Source organism: Rutilus rutilus (assembly GCF_951802725.1).
Source record: "Rutilus rutilus genome assembly, chromosome: 18".
NCBI lineage: Eukaryota > Metazoa > Chordata > Actinopteri > Cypriniformes > Leuciscidae > Rutilus > Rutilus rutilus.
In genome coordinates this window covers 32484732-32503938 of record NC_140231.1, presented here as the reverse complement: position 1 = coordinate 32503938, position 19207 = coordinate 32484732, and the positions used below count along the sequence as shown (strand labels likewise).

General features: G+C 36.7%; 1 protein-coding gene across 3 annotated transcripts; it reads right to left on the bottom strand.

Annotated features, from left to right (window-relative positions):
• Window positions 1-4662: 4662 nt before the first annotated feature.
• LOC311277854 (uncharacterized protein) lies at window positions 4663-16684 on the bottom strand. Of its 3 annotated transcripts, XM_084388319.1 has the most exons (5): window positions 16578-16658; window positions 16012-16131; window positions 8077-13240; window positions 7130-7999; window positions 4663-7029 (listed from the first exon to the last, which is right to left on the bottom strand). In XM_084388319.1, the coding sequence occupies exons 2-3, from the start codon at window positions 16067-16069 to the stop codon at window positions 12018-12020; spliced, it is 1281 nt and encodes a 426-aa protein (XP_084244445.1). In that variant the 5' UTR covers window positions 16070-16131; window positions 16578-16658; the 3' UTR covers window positions 4663-7029; window positions 7130-7999; window positions 8077-12017. The 3 variants fall into 3 exon arrangements, with proteins under 3 accessions (XP_084244445.1, XP_084244444.1, XP_084244443.1); XM_084388318.1 differs by having other exon boundaries at window positions 7130-13240; window positions 16574-16684; XM_084388317.1 differs by having other exon boundaries at window positions 7130-13240.
• Between the last annotated feature and the right edge of the window lie 2523 nt (window positions 16685-19207).

Genomic DNA, 19207 nt, shown 5'->3' with positions numbered 1-19207 from the left:
TAATTGAGATGGATTTTAAGTGTGATGATCATTTGCTAAGTGAGCAATTCACAATCCACAATTAACTCCTTCAGTCAGTGAAGCCGCTCCCACAGCCGTCTATGCGAGTTTAAATGCTGGGAAATATTCCCATCTTCCCACAGAAGAAGAAGCAAGCAGGAGGAATTACTCCAGGAGAAACTGCTGACATCCTATTGTAAAGATGAAGTTCGAGGAAGAACCCTGCAGAATAAAAGATGAAGATACAGAGGAGCAAACAGGTTGGTGTAGAACAATACATCTAAAACTAGATTCCAAACTCAGCACAAAAGAAACGTCCTCTAACTTTTTAACTACCTTTTTCCAGCAAATTTCTTATTATGTGTAAATATTGTTACTTCACTTTTCCACCAAGGCACTTGCATGTTCCTAAACAGATCTGAGGGTTCACAATGTAGTTACATGTAGTTTGGCATTAGAACGGATGATCCGCTGATCTTCCTGTCTCCCTGTAGCGCTGTCTTTGGTGTCTTACATTACAGACACGGCTGTTTATTGCTCTGTTCACATCTGCAGTCCTCATGCCTCCTGAAGCAGGACTATGGCATGTTCACACAGGTGATCAGAGACCCTGAGGATCTTTCTACTGGTGTTTTTCAGAGTCAGTAGAAAGGTCTCTTTAATGTTAATGTGACATTAGTTTTCTTCCACCAGTGAAATGTTAGGCCTGGTTTCACAGACAGGGCTTAGATTAAGCCATGAGTAAGCCTTAGTTCAATTAAGACATTTAAGTTGTGAGACAAAACAATGGCAGTGACATATTTTAAGATATGTCAGTGCAAGTTGATTTCACTTAAAACAGCTCAAACCTGTATTTTAGTCTGAGACTAGCTTAAACCTTTTCTGCGAAACTGAGGATTTGTGTCTTAAGGACTGTTCCATGATGCATGTGCAATAATTATAACCTTAAAGGTTCATTGAACAAGCATGAAAAACATTTTTTAAACTGTCCAATAAAGATCTGAAGAGCTAATTTGGATTTTACAAAATTATCTTTGAAATACAGTATCCTGAAAATTTTCTTTTTTTTGCTGAGTTTTTTAGACTGAACCATATATCATTTTGTTTCTCATTTGTCCTTCTTTTATTGAATTATGTGAATTTAATATGTTGATTTTAGACTGGGTGGAAGCGAATGAAGACAAACAGCAAGAACCTCATCGTTTCACAAATGAAGATGGGAAAAGAAAGAATTTTACACAAAAACAAGCTAAAAAAACTGGAGTCAACAGATCTTTAACCTGCTCTGATTGTGGAAAGAGTTGCAGATATAAATCAGAGCTTAAGAGACACATGAGAATTCACACTGGAGAGAAGCCTCATACATGCACTCAGTGTGGAAAGAGTTTCGTTGAGAAAAGAGGATTAAATGTGCACATGAGAATTCACAGTGGAGAAAAACCATTCACATGCTCTCAGTGTGGAAAGAGTTTCACTCAAAAAAGTAATCTCTCAGACCATATGCATTATCACTCTGGAGGGAGATCATTCAGCTGTGATCAGTGTGATAAAACATTTGTTCTGAAATCAAATTTAAGAAGACACCTTACAATTCATGCAGATGTGAAGCCTCTCTTTTGTTCTTTATGTGGAAAGGGTTTTTCAAAACTTGCATCTTTAAAAGTGCATGAGCGTATTCATGGTGTGAGACCTTATATGTGCTTTGATTGTGGGAAGACCTTCATCATCTCCAGCAAATTAAAAAAACACCAGAGAGTTCACACTGGAGAGAAACCGTACAAGTGCTCACACTGTGGAAAGAGTTTCACCCAGTCAGGAAACATGAAAACTCATGAGAGAGTTCATACTGGAGAGAAACCGTACAAGTGTTCACACTGTGGAAAGAGTTTCTCTCAGTCAGGACATCTGAAAGATCATGAGAGAGTTCATACTGGAGAGAGGCCGCACCAGTGCTCTACATGTGAGAAGAGTTTCACCCAGTTATCTAATCTACAGTCTCATAAGAAAAACTGTTGCCCAATGTTTACTAAATAAGCAAAGTTAATATTTAGATCAGTCACATTCAAGTAAATAGTCTGATATTCTGATCAAAAGATGGAATTTCTTGCAACATAGTGACATCATCTGACAGAGAAATTAGTTAAAATTTCATAGAGGCATGTTGAGGATTGATGGAAATTGGGGGGAGGTCAAAATGCTTAACTTTAAGATGGAAATGCTTATTTTGTTTATGCTTGGGAGTAAATATAGTGTATACTCTAATTAATTTTGTTAGTCTGGCTATGAAGAGGTAATGCACTATCATTAATGTCATTTATTATACTTGCATTGAATGTAGAATTTGTTACAAGAATAAAGGAACAAGACTTGTACTTTTTGAGTGGCTTAAATCATGAGCAAAATTTTTCATGGACAATGTCATGAAAAAAAGGTTTCAACAAAAAGCAATATCACAACAGCAATGAGTATCACACGAGTGCTGTTGTGTCTCGAGTGCAAATATGATACTGATTTTATACAACCGTTCATATAAATATTGTTTTATATTTAGACAGTATTTTCAGATTTTGCCAAATAAAATATTACCTATAAAGCCACAGCAGAACTGTTTTGCCTCTCAGAGCGAGTGTCACTATACGGGAAGCAGAAAGTGCCTGACTTCATGGCTCCGTTTTCAAATAATTTCGTAAAAAAAATATATATATTTTCATATTTCCATATTAATAAAAACTCATTAAAGGGACAGTTCACCCAAAAAGGAAAATTCTGTAATTTTGAAGAATGTTGGCAGAATTTTAGCAACATATGTGTAGTTTTAGTTAAATCTTTATATCTCTGATTTGCAAACTATGACTTTGTCTAATTTGCCCACATTCAATTGTCTGATTATAGCAATTAACCCTCATCAATATTCATTCAGCTTCTCTATGAACTGAATTGAAGAATTGGTACTTTAACAGTGCTGGAAATATAGAGCTAATTTCTGATAATAACACCACTTTTGAGATGATAAAGACTAAAATACCATAAAGAAATAACAGTACTGTAAAGTAGGCTAACAGTCGGCTCTTTCGTTTAGTTTTTAATTTGCTTTTCTTTAATTGAATTATGGGCTTTTAACCCCTAGGGGGTCTGACGTGTTTTGGGGGTCCTTGAGATGTTTTGACATGCCCTGACATTTGTGTTTATTTCAGCTACTTATAACATACTATTGTCCAACATGTAATTTTGCTGTATTCAATATGTGAGCAAAATGGATGTCCATATTTGTATTTTGTTGAATATAAAGATTATGAGCGGTTAGTAAGTTTTGGGGAAAAATTGTCACCGCAGTAAGGCCATAAAACACATAGGCCTACTGAATAGTTCTTCACAAGACTTTTGAGTTATCAATCTTGTAGTCTAGAATTTTTACTACAAAATGGTGTGAAAACCATTCTGACCACTCATTCACAAACAATATAAAGATTTAAATTTTGTAAGTCAGTTTTTGTGTCAGCACTGTTGTATTAATGGGAGTGTTGATGGCCATGAATATGCATGTGATTCACACGAGGGGAGACAAAAGACACTCCCCCAATGGCTAATGCCCCATAAAGGTGCTGTGAGGCAGCCTGAACAAAGATTCAAAGATTTTAATTTCTCTATGTCGAGGAACTACATGTTGTGCCTCACAGGACTACTGTGCTACATATATAAACATATACAGTATCGATCAAAAGGTTGGGAACATTATTATTTTTAATGTTTTTGAAATAAGTCTCTCATGCTCATCAAGCCTACATTTGATCAAAAAATACTGGGAACAAACAGTAATATTGTGAAATATTATTATAATTTAAAATAATGGTTTTCTATTTTAATATAGGCCTACTTTAAAGTGGTGGTATAATGGCCTTTTTACAAGATGAAAAATAAATATCATATGTCCCCAGAGTGTGTATGTGAAGTTTTAGCTCAAAATACCCCACAGATATTTTTATATAGCATGTTAAAATTGTCACTTTTGGGTGAGCAAAAACGCACCGTTTTTGTGTTTGTTCCTTTAAATGCAAATGAGCTGCTGCTCCCAGCACAGGGGCCGGAGCTTCAACAGCTTGTGTCCTTTTACCTCACACACACATGCACTGAAAAATTATTTTAGCCTTTTATGTTCAAACCGGAGTCAGACAATGATGGAGAGACTCAAGAAGAAGTGACGACATGTAGAAGCAACAGGACATTTCTGAATGGTTAGTTTATGTATTTATGTAGCTTATGTGTAGTTATCTTCTAGTCATTAATTAGCATATTCTGTCTTGATAATCTATAAATCGTGTTCCAGGGGCGGGGTTTATGTACATTTTAGGGTTGATGTCGTCACTAACCCGGGAGGAATGTTGTGTAGTCCCAACCAACCGTTTGTTGTAATCCTTAAAAATCAGTTTCTTTAAAAGAAAATTTCTCCCTTTGCTTTGAACTTTGAGCTTTGTAACTTAGCAGATGTTGTTTATGCTCAAACAGCAACATTACACACTAACTAAAGTAAGAAAAGTTAAATCATAATCAACCACCCCTTTAAAATATAATTACATGTATTTCTGTGATCAATTACTCCAGTCTTCAGTGTCACATGATCCTTCAGAAACCATTCTAATATGTTGATTTATTATCAATGTTGGAATTCAATGTTTTTTTAGTTTTTTTTACCTGGTATACTTTTTCAGGATTCACTGATGAATAAAAAGTTATAAAGAACAGCATTTATTCAAAATAGAAATATTTTCTAACAATGTAAGAATCTATTTAACACATCCTTGCTTATTTTAAAAAAATAAAGAAAATAATGAATAAAGAATATACTGACCCCAAACTTAAAAGATTTCTATTTTAAATAAATAGTTTTTTTTTGTTTTTGTTTTTTACTTTTTATTCATTAATGAATAAATGCAGACTTGATGAGCATAAGAGACTTCTTACAAAAACATTAAAATCAGTAATGTTTCCAAACTTTTTACCGGTAGTGTATTCATAAAACAAAGAAATATATTATCTCTTTAATTCTACAAATTCCTATATATACTATAAGACATAGCCTATATACACACATAGTACACGTCAACTGACTTATACTTTACTCGTGTGAATGTTTAAGTCAGCAGAACTCATCAGTAGCCGCGTTTCCACTCTCGGGCCAAAAGCGGGCGTGCCAGTGCGTGCCAGGGCCAGTCGCGTTTCCACTGTCACTTCCGGGGCTTTTTGACCAGGGTTTTTTGACCCGACAAATATCTTGGTCCAAAGCGGGCCAACTCGGGCTAGAGGAGTGGTTACGAACAGAAGCGGAGTTTACCTGAGTCTGGAGACGGCATCGCCGGATGATTCTGTCAGCATTAAAGACTTTTATAATAATTTACCTCAAAACTCACTTTCATGTTTGAATGCCTTCTGTTTGTGATCCGATGTGGATTCTGATCACCGTATAAGGTAGAAATATTTACGCTAAATATTAAATATGAACGCTTGAAGAAATCAGACAAATCATAAAGGCTATCACAATCATGGTTATATTTTATCTGTCAGTAGCCTATGTCTCGTCTCTTTATACCAGACCGTCTGATATCAATTAAGCTCCGTAGCCTATCATAAAATAAAACAACTTTTTTTTCAGGAGCTTCCTCTGTTTCTCTGGGAGAGAGTGCTAAAGCTCCTCAGGTTGTATTTTTGGTGGAATATTTGTTGAAATTATCATTCTTTCTAAATGTAATGTAACTGTCCTGTAAGTACCAAATAAATAGAAACAGACGTGACTGAATAAGTAGTGTGTCCTCTTTCTTTTGTGAAATAGACCTAACGGTAAACCACTTTATTTCTGTGTGAATAATGTGCAATTTTGACACAAATTAATTCGTTATGATCAATGTATCACTTTTTAATTGTAAACCTGTGTTAAAACATCGATGCTTGGGTTTTAAATATCCAAGTAAACAACAAAAATGCCAGCAAACGGTCGCTTTTATCATGTTTGTTTTGTGATCTCGCTAGTTTCCAGTGATTTCTTTCTGATTAGTTTTCTGATAAAACTTCCGTTTGTTGGTGAAATGATGGGTTAGTGTGACGTTGTTCCAGAGAGGCGTGTTTTAGTGAAGCGCTGTGGAGCTTCTGGCCCGACAGTGGAAACGCAGCAGATTTTGGGCCCGGTGCTCCAGGCCCGAGGCTTTTAGCCTGGCACGGCCCGTTTAAAGCCCTGGCTCGCACTGGCCCGATAGTGGAAACGCGGCTACTGAGACCTTGCAGCCCATTGCTTCACCCAAAGGTTCATTACCTAAAGCTTCATTCAGCATTGCTCACTAGTGACACCTAGTCCAAAAAAAGAAAAAGAAAAAACCAGACAAATCAATTAATCCGGAACCAATAACCTGACCAGACATTTGTCCATTTCCTTGTTATAAAATAAAAGTCAGACAGAGAAAGATACATGTCACACAGTTAATTAATTATTCATAAATTGTTTGGATAGTGACAGTATGAACAACAAAAGTGAGACTGTGTTGAGTGTAGTGCTTATGGTGGAGGTTATGTAATAACCTGCGACAGAACAGTCTGGAGTGGGAAACGTGAAGAATTTGGTTTCTGGGCTTTTTTTGAGCAGTGAATGGTTACTAGTTTTAGTGAAGTGTGGTGCTTATGGGACTGGGGATGTAGTGGAGCAAACTGCAACACTGCAGGTTGGGGTGGGTGAATGAAGGATTGCAATTGCAATTTTTTGAAGTGTGTTGGGGTTTAGACAATTCTTCTTCTTGGACAAAACCTCTCCAGCCTTGGAAAAGATCCTTTCACAAGGAACAGAGGATGCAGGGGAACATAAAAATGCCAGTGCCAGCTGGTATAAGTGAGGAAGCATCTGGTGAGCCCAATAGACTAGTTGATCCTCAGATCTTGTGAGATTCACTTCTGATAAATAGCGGTCCACTTCTACAGTAGCGTCTGCTGTTGCAATTGAGCTCCTGCTACTGTGATCAACCGTGCTATCCAGCAGATGCCAAAGGTCAACTAATAATAGAGGTACAAAGAAGAAGAAAAAATCCATTAACAATGGTTCACAGTACTAATCACTAATGTGAAAATTCACATAAAGAAATATACTACTTACTGTTGTTTGTAGATTGATCTACTTCTGAAGAGGCTGGCAGCTGAGCTGAGGGTGTATTGGTGGAAGCAGAATGGAGACCAGAACTTCTGATTACAGTAGCGCATTCAGATTTTAATCTTGATACCGCTGCTTGCAGATTCCCTTTACTTAAGGTACTAATCCCAGTTTGTTTGTTTTTTTTATCTGGGATCCAATAATGCGGGTATGGTCATCACACTTAATGATTCTAAATGTACTGCGTTTTACCTGACCCTCCGGACAAGGTTGTGATCCAACCTTGTTAAATTAGACTTGAGGCCTTCTAGCTTAGTCATTACGGCTTACCTCGTTACCATCTTCATCAAAGGTCTCACTTTGGTGGGACACCCTTTTCTCCCCAGAAAGCTCTACTGTAGCCTGGCGGGAAGGGGCAAGAACATGTAAAGCATCCTGGACTGCCTTATACTCCAGGGCTGTAGGAGGGGTAATGCCAGTCCTTAGAGAGGCCAGGGCTTCCCGCACTGGCTCTTTCAGCTGATAGAGACGTTCCAGCATGTTATAAGTGCATTTCCAGTGAGTGTCCACTTCGATTATTAATTTCAGAACTGGTCTCCCCATCTTCTCCTGTACTTGGGCCAGTCTCTCTTTTGCCATAGTGCTGGTCCGGAAATAGGTAACAAGTTTCATACATTTGGATTGAATTTCGTTGAAGCTACTGATGTCATCCATAGATTTCCTCACAATAAGGTTTAGTGCATGTGCAATGCATATCACGTCTAACATTTAATGATCGTACACATACTATCATATTGGCTGCAGCATCAGTTACCAGGCACATAACTTTTTCTTCTTAGTGTCTTTGTATGTATTATCAACCATGACCTTCAAAGCCTGTGGATAAAAATAAATGCAGTTACTCTTACTTTTAACTTCTTAAATAATGATGAACCACTTTATTAATCACATACCATCCGAGTTGGGATAACATAAGTGGGATTCAACACATGCAGGAGCTCCCTAAACCCAACATCTTCCACAATGGAAAAGGGTTGGGCATCCTTGATGACCATATTCACCAGGGCCTCATCCACCATTTCTTTTTTGAAATCTATAACAAGATAAAATGCTGGTGTATTGTAGGACCCTAAAACATTTTTTAAATATAAAAAAAGAAAAAGTTTGATTATCTATTAATTTGACTAGTGTGTGGATTGTTAGTAGTTTGTGCATGCTCATGCAGTGCTCGATAATGCCTGAGCATGGAGGAGGTGTTATTGCTGTATGTCCGCTTCTTTAGGCACAGCCAGCATTTCACCTTGAGACATGAAATAGAAATGAAATATTATACAGCCATATAGTGAGGATTAATATTATATAAAGACAGTTGGAAAAAAATTATACATATGTACCTTATTGTGAGCAATTATTTCAAAATACTCCCAGACAGGGTCATTCAGGGCAAAGTCGAGCCAGGGTAGAATTTTTTTTTTTTTTTTGCTGGCTCCATTACCAGGAAAACAGAAGAGCTCACAAAAAGCAAACAAATCCAAAAGGGCAATCCAAATCAACAAGCAGTCCAGTCCAAATCCAAACATCCAAAGCAATCCAACTAATATTATCTAATTAATATAACAATACTATAATATAGCTAATATAATTAATAATAATAATAAAAATATACTATAACTCATCTAACCTGATATAATGTAATAATATACAGCCCTATATGACACAATAACGACAATGACACAACTCTCTAACTCTCTGACACTAGTTCTACTACTGCTTCTACTAATACTGAAAACACCCACAAGGTGGCGCAAGTTTCGAACTCTCTTTATCCGGAACCGTTGAAGTATTCCACACAAACTGAGTCCTTGTTTGTTATTAGTTACGTGATTTCCATGTTAACAACACATCTTTTGTCATGTTGCTTCACCTAGGTGGTCGTAACATTATGGGAGCTCGTCCGGGATCAAACTGAGAAAGGCTTAGTCAATTCTGTGGTAGGCCTATTTGGTAAAACAGTTACGTGAGAGATAATTGAATGAGTTTGATTATTTGGTAAGTAATAATTTGATTAAAAATTATTCTTGGAGAATGTTTGGATAAAGTCATATGGAAGAATTACATCGGACGCGGGTAGACGGGTTAGCCGTTGAGCTGCATGTGGGCGTCCTGAAGACTAGTGGTGCCGTTCGTATTTTCCTCTTCTCCTGGATTGTTTTTCTTTTCTTTGTCTTGAATTACTTTTTGCATTATTATTTTAATTTATTTCTAATTAAATGTTCATTTGTAAGTTTCTGTTACACCTTGTCTAGGTCAAAGGCCTAACATAAAAAATTAAGTAAAATAAAAACCAGATAAGGTTTCTTTTTATTTAAAAAAAGCGAATGAAACAATGTTTATTGGCTTTAACAGGTTTATATTACAATTGGGGATTTGGCATCAGGAGCCAACAGAGCCCAAAATAATAAACAAAAAAAAATAACTAATTTGTATACCTCTTACTGCCCGAATCTACAAAATAAAATAAAATAAAATAAAAATACAATTACTTCTCCAACACCCTGATCCAAACCAGGATATAAAGATAAGACAAAAAGTGGCATCGGTTTCCCTACCTCCCAAATTACTATAAACAATTATATACAGGTATAAGAGCAAGGTATCTAGGTCGTTAAACAGGCGGTACTCATTATCACAAGTATGGCAGTTCACAAGAAACAAACAAACCACTTCTTTCTCAAAAACACTGTCAAATGAACACCACAAAATAAACACTCAACAATCTTACTAATACACTCTGAAAAATAACTAGCAGAGTAAGTCAGGCAAGGCAAGTGTAGCAAGTGAGCACAAGGCTAATGAAAGAAGTAACTAGGGAGGCTTTTATAAATGACCAGGAGTCAGCTGATCAATCAGGGCGTGGCACCAATCAGACTGCAGGAACCAGTCCGGTCTTCTTCCTGGATAAAAACAAAACAAAAAAACACCTCCCAAAACAGAATAAAACACAGAAACAGACCAAAAGGGACGTAACAAAACGTAACTCCATGTGTGGCCTCCCCTTTTATAATGTTGCTTCACCTAAAGCCAGGTGGTTGTAACCCAGGATATAGTTTATTGTAACTAAATGGGCGCTCAGTTTTCTTGTTGTTGATATATCATGATCAAATCTCATTATACAAAAGATGAAGTGCTATGCACAGGATATTTAAAACAGTATATTTGACTTCAACTACACAGCAAAGACTAAGAATGTTCTCCGCTCTTCAAATACAAAAAAATCTTAGCCTTTATGGACATTTGGGGCTTTCGCACAGGAGGAACCTTTTCATAGTTCCTAGAACTATTGGCGGAAGTGTGTAGTTTTTGGCGCATGATTATGTATTTCTGCTCAGCTGGCGACACTGGACATCAACCACAAGGCAAACTCGAACAACTTTTCATCACTATCTACTTTCTATGTATAACAGTTCTATTGAATATTGTATTAGACAGGACTGTTAGACAGATCATAAACTAATGAACACGGAGAATGCAAGCACTGTGTGCTCATTCTCTGGCGTTCTCAGCGCCATCAAAATAAAGGTCCGCCACGCCGTCAAAATAAGTCACAACAACAAGCGCGGCTTACGTCACTTCAGAGTTCCTACTGGCGGTGCGAATGCAACCAGAAAACGTTCCTAGAGAAAACATTAGTTCTCTGGGGAACCACCCTGGTGGTTAGTTCCTAGTAGAGCTGGGTGATAAAACGATAACGATATGTATCGCGATAGACACGTAATCTATGAAAATGCGTTCGATTTATAATTTATTTTCTTCGTCGGAAGAAACCAGAGGTTGAGAAGCTCACTCTCTGGTAAACCTAGCAACGTAGGGGGTGACACGCTAACAGCCGGTCATGTAACAGTATGGTTGCGCCATATCGTTGTCTCGTGTTGGATTCTTCAGTAACAGAACCGGCGTGGAGTGATAAGTGGAAAATGAGTGCCGCAGCGATTGTTGATAAAACAGGAAAAGTCAGCTCGCCAGTATGGAAGTTTTTTGGATTTTATAAGTCTGACCGTAGCCAGACCAATGTCATCTGCAAAGTATGCAAGACCTTCGTCGGTTTCTCTACATTTATATTTAACACTTTGCACTATTTTATTACACGCATTTCTTATGTATTCTTTAATTTTGCACCTTAACGTTAAGAGATAATTGTTAAGTGTGATTTTAGACTTATGTTTACATTTTAATTATTTGAGTGTTTTCCATGGTTGTGTTGACATTTCTGCCTTTATAACTGAGGGGATTACAATCAGATTAAGTTTAAAATAAAAAATGTTTAAATGTAATATATTTGTCTCCTGGTCCTTATTTTAAATAGGTCATAAAAAATATCAATAATTATTGATATCGACCGATATGAAACACTTATATCGTGATACAGTTTTCAGCCATATCGCCCAGCCCTAGTTCCTAGAAGTATCCGGTGGAAAGGCCCCTATAGTGTTTCTTGAGAAAAGAAAATGCTGTACTTACTCAAACATCAGTTCTTTATCTGTTCCTTACCCTTGCATTGCAAACAAGCAGAGATCTCCTGTGCATGGCACTTCATTCTAAATGAAGGCAGGGTGGAGTTATGAGGCTTGACTGACAGTTAGAGGAGCCAATGGAGTTACGAGGTACATATATCCCTCACAACCTCTTTTAAATGCTTTTTATTGGTGGGTTATAAACCCACATACAGACGTAAAGGATGACCAATAACATTTATCAAACAAAAATTATAATATAGTGAAATATAGTGTTATATAATGAAATATAGAGTTACAAGGTTTCGGCCCTATATAGCGATGACACGTTCTCATTTGTAGCATTTAATTTGATTATTTTCCATGGCACACCTGACAACCTGTCACATCACAGTGGTTGGGAAGAACTGAATTAGACAACTCCGGCAATGAGACAGTAGATGAGATACTCGGGTAAAACTCTTCTCACATGAAGAGCACTTGTACGGCTTCTCTCCAGTATGAACTCTCTCATGAACTTTCAAGGAGTCTGACCGAGCGAAACTTTTTCCACAGTGTGAGCACTTGTGTGGCTTCTCTCCAGTATGAGCAGTCTCATGAGCTTTCAAGGAATCTGAACGAGTGAAACTCTTTTCACAGTGTGAGCACTTGTACGGTTTCTCTCCAGTGTGAACTCTCTGGTGTGATTTTAAGTTGCTTGATATAGTGAAGCTCTTCCCACAGTCAGAGCACACATAAGGTCTCACACCAGTATGAATACTCTCATGCTCTTTTAAATTTTGCAGTCGTGTAAAACTCTTTCCACAAAAAGAACAAACGTGAGTCTTTACAGCAGTATGAACTTTAAGGTGTATTTTTAAGCCTGATGCCAAAACAAATGTTTTATCACACTGATCACAGCTGAATGGCTTCACTCCAGAGTGAAAGAGCATATGATCTTTGAGAACGCTTTTGTAACCAAAACTCTTTCCACACTGAGAGCATGTATAAGGCCTCTCTCCAGTGTGAGATCTCATGTGCACATTAAGGTGTCCTTTCCGAATGAAAGTCTTTCCACACTCAGAGCAGTTGAACAGATTTTCTCCAGTGTGAATTCTCATATGCACATTTACGTCCTCTTTGCGACTGAAACTCTTTCCACACTCAGAACAGGAGAACGGTTTTTCTCCAGTGTGAATTTTCATGTGATCATTTAGGTGTCCTTTATGTCCGAAACTCTTTCCACACTGAGTGCATGAGAACGGTTTTTCTCCGGTGTGAGATCTCATGTGTCGGTTAAGGGCTGATTTATCTATGAAACTCTTTCCACACTCAAAACAGAAGAACGGTTTTTCTCCAGTGTGAATTCTCATGTGTATCTTAAGGTGTGATTTATATAAGGAACTCTTTCCACACTCAGAGCAGGTGAAAGATCCTTTGTCTCCAGATTTCCCAGCTTGTTTTTGTGTGAAATTCTCTTCAGTCTTTGAAACAAATGTGTGTTCATCTTCATTTTTGAAATGATGAGGTTTTTGAAACAGATGTTGTTTGTCTTCATTTTTATATTTCGGTTTTCCCTCTTCATTTGTGAAATTATGCAGTTTGTCTTCATTCACTTCCATCGGGTCTAAAAATCAACATATTAAATTGCCCAAATTCAATTTAAGAAGGCAAATGAGAAACAAAGTTCATTCTTTATTTAGCACAAATCTAGTTTACTATTGAGTCTACTAGTATCTAGTTTTAGATGTATTTTTGTACCATTTTTTTTTGTGAATTTAGTGTGTCATTACATTGTTTGGAACATAAGAAACCAATGGAGATTTGTTTGAGTGTGTGAAAAAAATTTCTGTAGAGGACACCAAGAAAATAAAATGGCATGATAAGACATGTATAAGCAAAACATTTATATGTTTTTTTTTACGAATACATTTTTAGGTTTCAGGCTATTTTAACCAAACTTTGTATAAATATGATTCTTGACTATGGTATGAAAGATATAACAGAATTATTTGATATACTATTTTACTTGCAATATGTGAGTAAAATCGCCATAAATGGGTAGTCCCATACGTAATTTGAATTGTAATGTGTTCTTGTGGCAACATGTAATGAAAAAAGAAGTGTAATAATGCGAGAAATAACTTGGTAACATTTTCATTTGAATCCCTCAAATTTCATAGGAATACTGAAATATGATTTCTTTCCTTATTGACTTGTAGTTTCCCCCCCAAATGCCTGATAAACATGCTGTAAGTCCTGGTAAAATTGCGATTTGCAATTTAAAATGTTTTTTTTTTTTTTTTTTTTTTTTACAAATGAAATAAATGTATGTATATGTATATATATATATACCCTAAATGTTTGCTCAATCATTGTATTTGTGTTTTAACAATGGTGTAATTTTGTTGCTCAAGAGATTACACAACACAAGGAAGCTTGATTTCAATCTTAGAATTAAATTAAAAAGTAGCACAAATAAATAGAATATAATAAAGAGATACAAATAAATAAAAAAGAGATTTTGGGTAGGTCTAACACTAGGGGTCCTATTTTAAGTGTATGGTCTAAAGCGCACGGCGTAAGTGCACTTAGGGCGTGTCCGAATCCACTTTTGCTAGTTTAACGACGGGAGAAAAGGTCGGCGTGTCCGGTGCATGGTCTAAAAGGGTTGTCCCTATTCTATTAATGAGTAATAATAGGTGTGTTTTGGGCATAATGTGCAATAAACCAGCCATGGGAGTCTCATCTCCCATTCCCTTTAAAAGTCAGTTGCGCACGCACCATGGCGGATTAGCTATTTACAAGTGGAAAGACTGAACGTGTCTCCAGAGCGCAAACGGATCGGCTCGTGCGCGAAGTTAAAGTGCAATCAGACCATTTACGGGACAAGCCGTTTTTAATATTTGGCATGCTTGTATGCTGCTGCTGTGTGCACCCTGTGCGTGTAATAAGCAGAGTGCGCTGTCCACCTGCATATAGGCGCATAGACTTTAGACCAGGTTTCAGTTGGTCAATGGCTCAGTCTATTTCATTTGCCTCAAAATAGCAACGCACCAACAATGCGCCTGAACACACATTGTTTTCAGACCAGCACGCGCATGGGCGCACAAACGGGCGCAAATGCAGTTGTTATTTAAAAACACGTGTCGCAGGACGTGAAAATGAAAACTGTCGCGCTGAAACTAGCAAAAAAACACTTGCGTAGAGCCTGGCAGGTGTGTGATAGGGCCCTATTATGACCACTGATAGTCTTTTAGTCCTGTATAAATAAAATACATAGGTTATTAGTCCTGATTCCTTACCGTTAATGCTATCTTTTGTTGTTTTATCAACTTTAATGACAGACACATATTGCTGCTGTCACTTTAAGAGCTAGTGCACGGATCCATACTGTAACATAGGGTCTTTATCAACTGCTTATGTTTATTTAAGACATAACCGACCGCGTTTACGAGGATACTCGTCAAGACTGGAATTTTGGCATAATTGTGTGTGTTTTTGACCGTTAAAGAGCTATTATCCGTTAAAAATAACTCAGTTTTGTCAGAACTGTCCCAATTATCCATGTGACAATTCTGTCAACTGTCCCGACTCCCGAAACGCAAGAGTCTGGCATCGCTGCCTGCAGCGCGCTTGACACTTGTCTTGCGCAGATGCAATGTGGTGATGTTAGAACCGCATTGTGAGAGAGAGAAAGAGAGAAGACGCAGCACCACTGAATCACTCGCGTTGTTTGAGACATGTTGCTTTTTCAAATGCATGTTATAAGCGACTCAACCTCACAGTGCTTTTAGAGATGGAGCAGCATTTACTGATTACAGTGATGCTCTTCACTAACACGCTGTGCATTTATTTATTTATTTAATTAAACATTTATGTAGCAGCCTTTGTGATTTCATAATCGCACTATGCCAAATCGCGATTAATCGTGCAGCCATAGTCATAGAGGACATGTATAAAATCAATGCCGTTTCCTAACCGTCATATTCTGATTTGAAACCCCATAATGTTTTCCTGAGATGTTTATTTACGACAAACAATTCGAAAATTACTCAGATTTAAATGATAATTACAAAGTATTATAATATTTCCATTAGAGTGCTAAATTTGATCATTCAATCAATGTTAGTCATTTTTAAAGACCGAGAGGAATTTGTCAAGGTGAAACCTCCAATATTGTGGAATCTCTGAAAAGCCCTAAATGTGCTCTTTACAGGATTAAAACCAGATTTAAAACTGTGACATTTATGTTCGCAGAGAAATTCGCTAAAATATAATGCATGTCCTCTACAGAAGAAAAAAGTCTATGCCTGGGTCTCAGGAGGAAATGTGAGTTTTCATCTTAAGTTAATGTTCCTCATCAGTCATTAAAGAGAATGAAAGGAAAACACCAACCTATTTGTTCTTCTGTATCTTCTTCTTTTATTCTGCAGGGTTCTTCCTTAATCTCCATCTTTACAATAGTATGTCAGTAGTTTCTCCTGGAGTAATTCCTCCTGCTTGCTTCTTCTTCTCCTGTGGGAAGATGGGAATATTCCCCAGTATTTAAACTCTCGTTGTTTAGAATCAATTCAACTCTAGCTGATGTTTATGTTCAAATATTATGCGTAGTTAACAGTGAGTGGTGGTTTGTTTCAGACATTATTTTATTAAAGTGCTGCACTCGTAGCCTACTATTCTGCCTGACAGAATTAAAAGGCCGTATTAAGGCGGAGCGGTTTGACCAATCAGATTGAACACATACACCGATTTGTAAATCACAAACGAAAAATGAGAGATCGAACCAAAATCAAATTTTATGTTTTCTAAACAAAACAAAAAAAACGAATAAACGAGCTGTCTTTTCATTTCTCGTTATTCCATTCCAAACAGAAAATGAAATTATGAAAACTACACGGATCGAATAGTCGTTTGGATTTAGATTCCTCCTAATAAATGATAAAATGAATGTACTCACTCACAGTCTGAAACTGCAGATTTAGATCAGAATGAACGGCTGTGTTCCACTTCTCATGTTTATGTTCCCTTCCCTCGCCCACTTCTCTTCTTCTCCTAGACTCAGATGTGTGTCATTGCTTCGGTTGCTCGAGCGCCTCTACTGGCGGATAACAGGCAATGCGTCGCGGTATACAGTGGAAGTTGCCCATTCAAAAAGATGTCAAGATATTCTAGCAGATCTTGAAAAGTTAGGAAGAAGCAATATTATTTAAACTCCGGAATGAAATAGAATAGATCTTTATCTGTGTGATTTCTCACGTGCACATTAATGTTTACGTTATGAAAGACTTTACACTGGTTTTTTTTCTTTTTCTTTTTTTTCATGAATTCTTTTCAGTCTGTGAAATTCCATCTTCATTTGTGAAATGATGAGGTTTTTGAAACGGATACCGTTTGTCTTCATTCACTTCCAGTGGGTCTCAAAACATTAAATTCCCATCATTTAATTAAAGATAAATCAAATTAAAAACAAAACAAAAGAGCCGACTGTTGGCATTCTGTACAGTACAGTTATTTCTTTATGGTATTTTAGTCATTATCTTCTCAAAAGTGGTGTTATTATCAGAAATTAGCTCTATATTTCCAGCACTGTTGCACTATAAATTCTTCAATCCAGTTCATAGAGAAACTGAAAGAATATTGATGAGGGTTTATCGCTGTAATCAGACATCGATTAAATGTGTGAATGTGGGCAAATTACAAAGTCATAGTTTGCAAATCAGAGATATGAAGGTTTAACTAAAACTACACGTGTAGCTAAAACTATAGCATGCATTCATACAGATGTATAAATAGCTATTATAAAAGGTTGACGTGTTGACAAAGAAATGCTACTGTAGAGTCCAAAACTATTGTTATAACAACCTATTAATAAGTTATATTATAAGTTATTAAATATAATAAGTAATTCTGAGGATCTAGACTACGCCAAATCGGTTGTTGTATTTTTAAAACGCAAAGTTGAACATCAAAATTTGAATATGAACTTTACACACCAAATGCTGCGCAATAAAATAAATATTGACGTATTTTCAGATTTTTATTTATGACTTTTTGCCCCTTTATTAAACATTTGAAATATTCACAAATAAAAAAAGTCGATTTTACTGGTTTTCTAAGGCCAAATTAGAACCTGGAAATTATATATTTCCCGCAGTGCTGAATAAGAGCCATGTCTCTGGAACCACACAGAGAGGTGATTTATATGCTAATGATAATAAATGTGTCTGAAAAATAACGAGGCATTTTAATTGTTTATTAATAAACTTAGAGTTTTCTAAATCAGTGTCGGCTGCAAACATATCTCCATCTCCGCTGTAAAGCGGATGCGCCTTTAGAGAGAAATGCACTGCTCAAAGGATCTGCCCTTATGTTGTTGAAGTTTGTTTATTTAAGAAATTCATAATAAATAATAATAAAGCAACAGTGTGGAATATTCCTGAACCTAATGTTGAAATGAGACTGCTGGAGGATCGGGAGAAAGCAGAAGAAAGATATTCTAATAGTTATGAAATTAATGGTTTTATGAGATACATTTTTTATTCTTGTATAGGATCTAAAGACCCAGTTGAACAAAAAGTGGGAATAGGAGTATATATTCCAAAATTTGAGAAGAAAATAAGTTTAAGGCTGAGTGATAAAATGTCTGTATATTCAACAGAACTAACTGCTATAATAGTAGGATTGCAGTGGTTAGAGGAGATTAAACCAAATAGGATGCCGACTGTAATTTGCTCAGATTCTGCATCAGCATTTAAAAAGTATAATGTCAACAAAAACTGACAGAGAAGACCTGCTAGTAGAAATTTATACATTATTATATAGGCTGAACATAGAGGGTATAATTGTATACTTTCGTTGGGTGCCGGCACATATTGGGATAGTAGGAAACGAAATAGGGGATAAATTAGCAAAAGAAGCGTTAAGGAAAGACTTGATAGATATTAAGATACCTTTAGGAAGAAATGAAGTTAGATCAATAATTAATAGAGAAATAATAAGAATATGGCAACAAAGATGGGAGTACAGGTAGGTGGTATTATAGTATTGTAAAATCAATAGGGAAAAAAGAATTGTGCTATGGAAGACATAGAAAGGAAGAAGTAATTATTTCTAGACTAAGGATGGGTCATACAGGGTTAAACTCAACACTGGCATTAATGGGAAAACATGGAAATGGTTGGTATGTGTGATGAATGTGGTGATGTTGAAACAGTAGAACGTGTTTTTTAAATGTAGTAAATATGAAGAACAGCGTAGCGATCTTTTTAGAAATATAAAGAACAGGCCAGTGAGTATAATGGACTTATTGGGAAAGGGTTTGAGTGATAGACAGGGGTTTAAGGACGTGATATCCTTTTTAGAGCTTACAGGACTAGATCATCGGATCTAGAGCCTGAGGAGAAGGAGCAAGTAGCTCTGATCATCCTGGAGGTTGAGGAGATCAGTGTGGAAGCTGGAGGAGCTGAACACGCAGCGTCAGCTGAAGCTTGGTCTCTGATCCTCTGGGATGTTAAAGTTTTTTTTTTTTTTTTTTTTCTCTCTCTCCTGCAATTCAGATCCATTACTCATGTGCGCAAGGTATACAGTAGGT

Excerpts from the sequence above, each read along its gene's own strand:
- LOC311277854 (XM_084388318.1), bottom strand. The coding sequence starts at position 16,069 with ATGGAGATTAAGGAAGAACCCTGCAGAATAAAAGAAGAAGATACAGAA. Across the intron at positions 13,241-16,011 it reads AGATACAGAAGAACAAATAG|ACCCGATGGAAGTGAATGAA; the intron begins GTTGGTGTTTTC and ends GTTGATTTTTAG.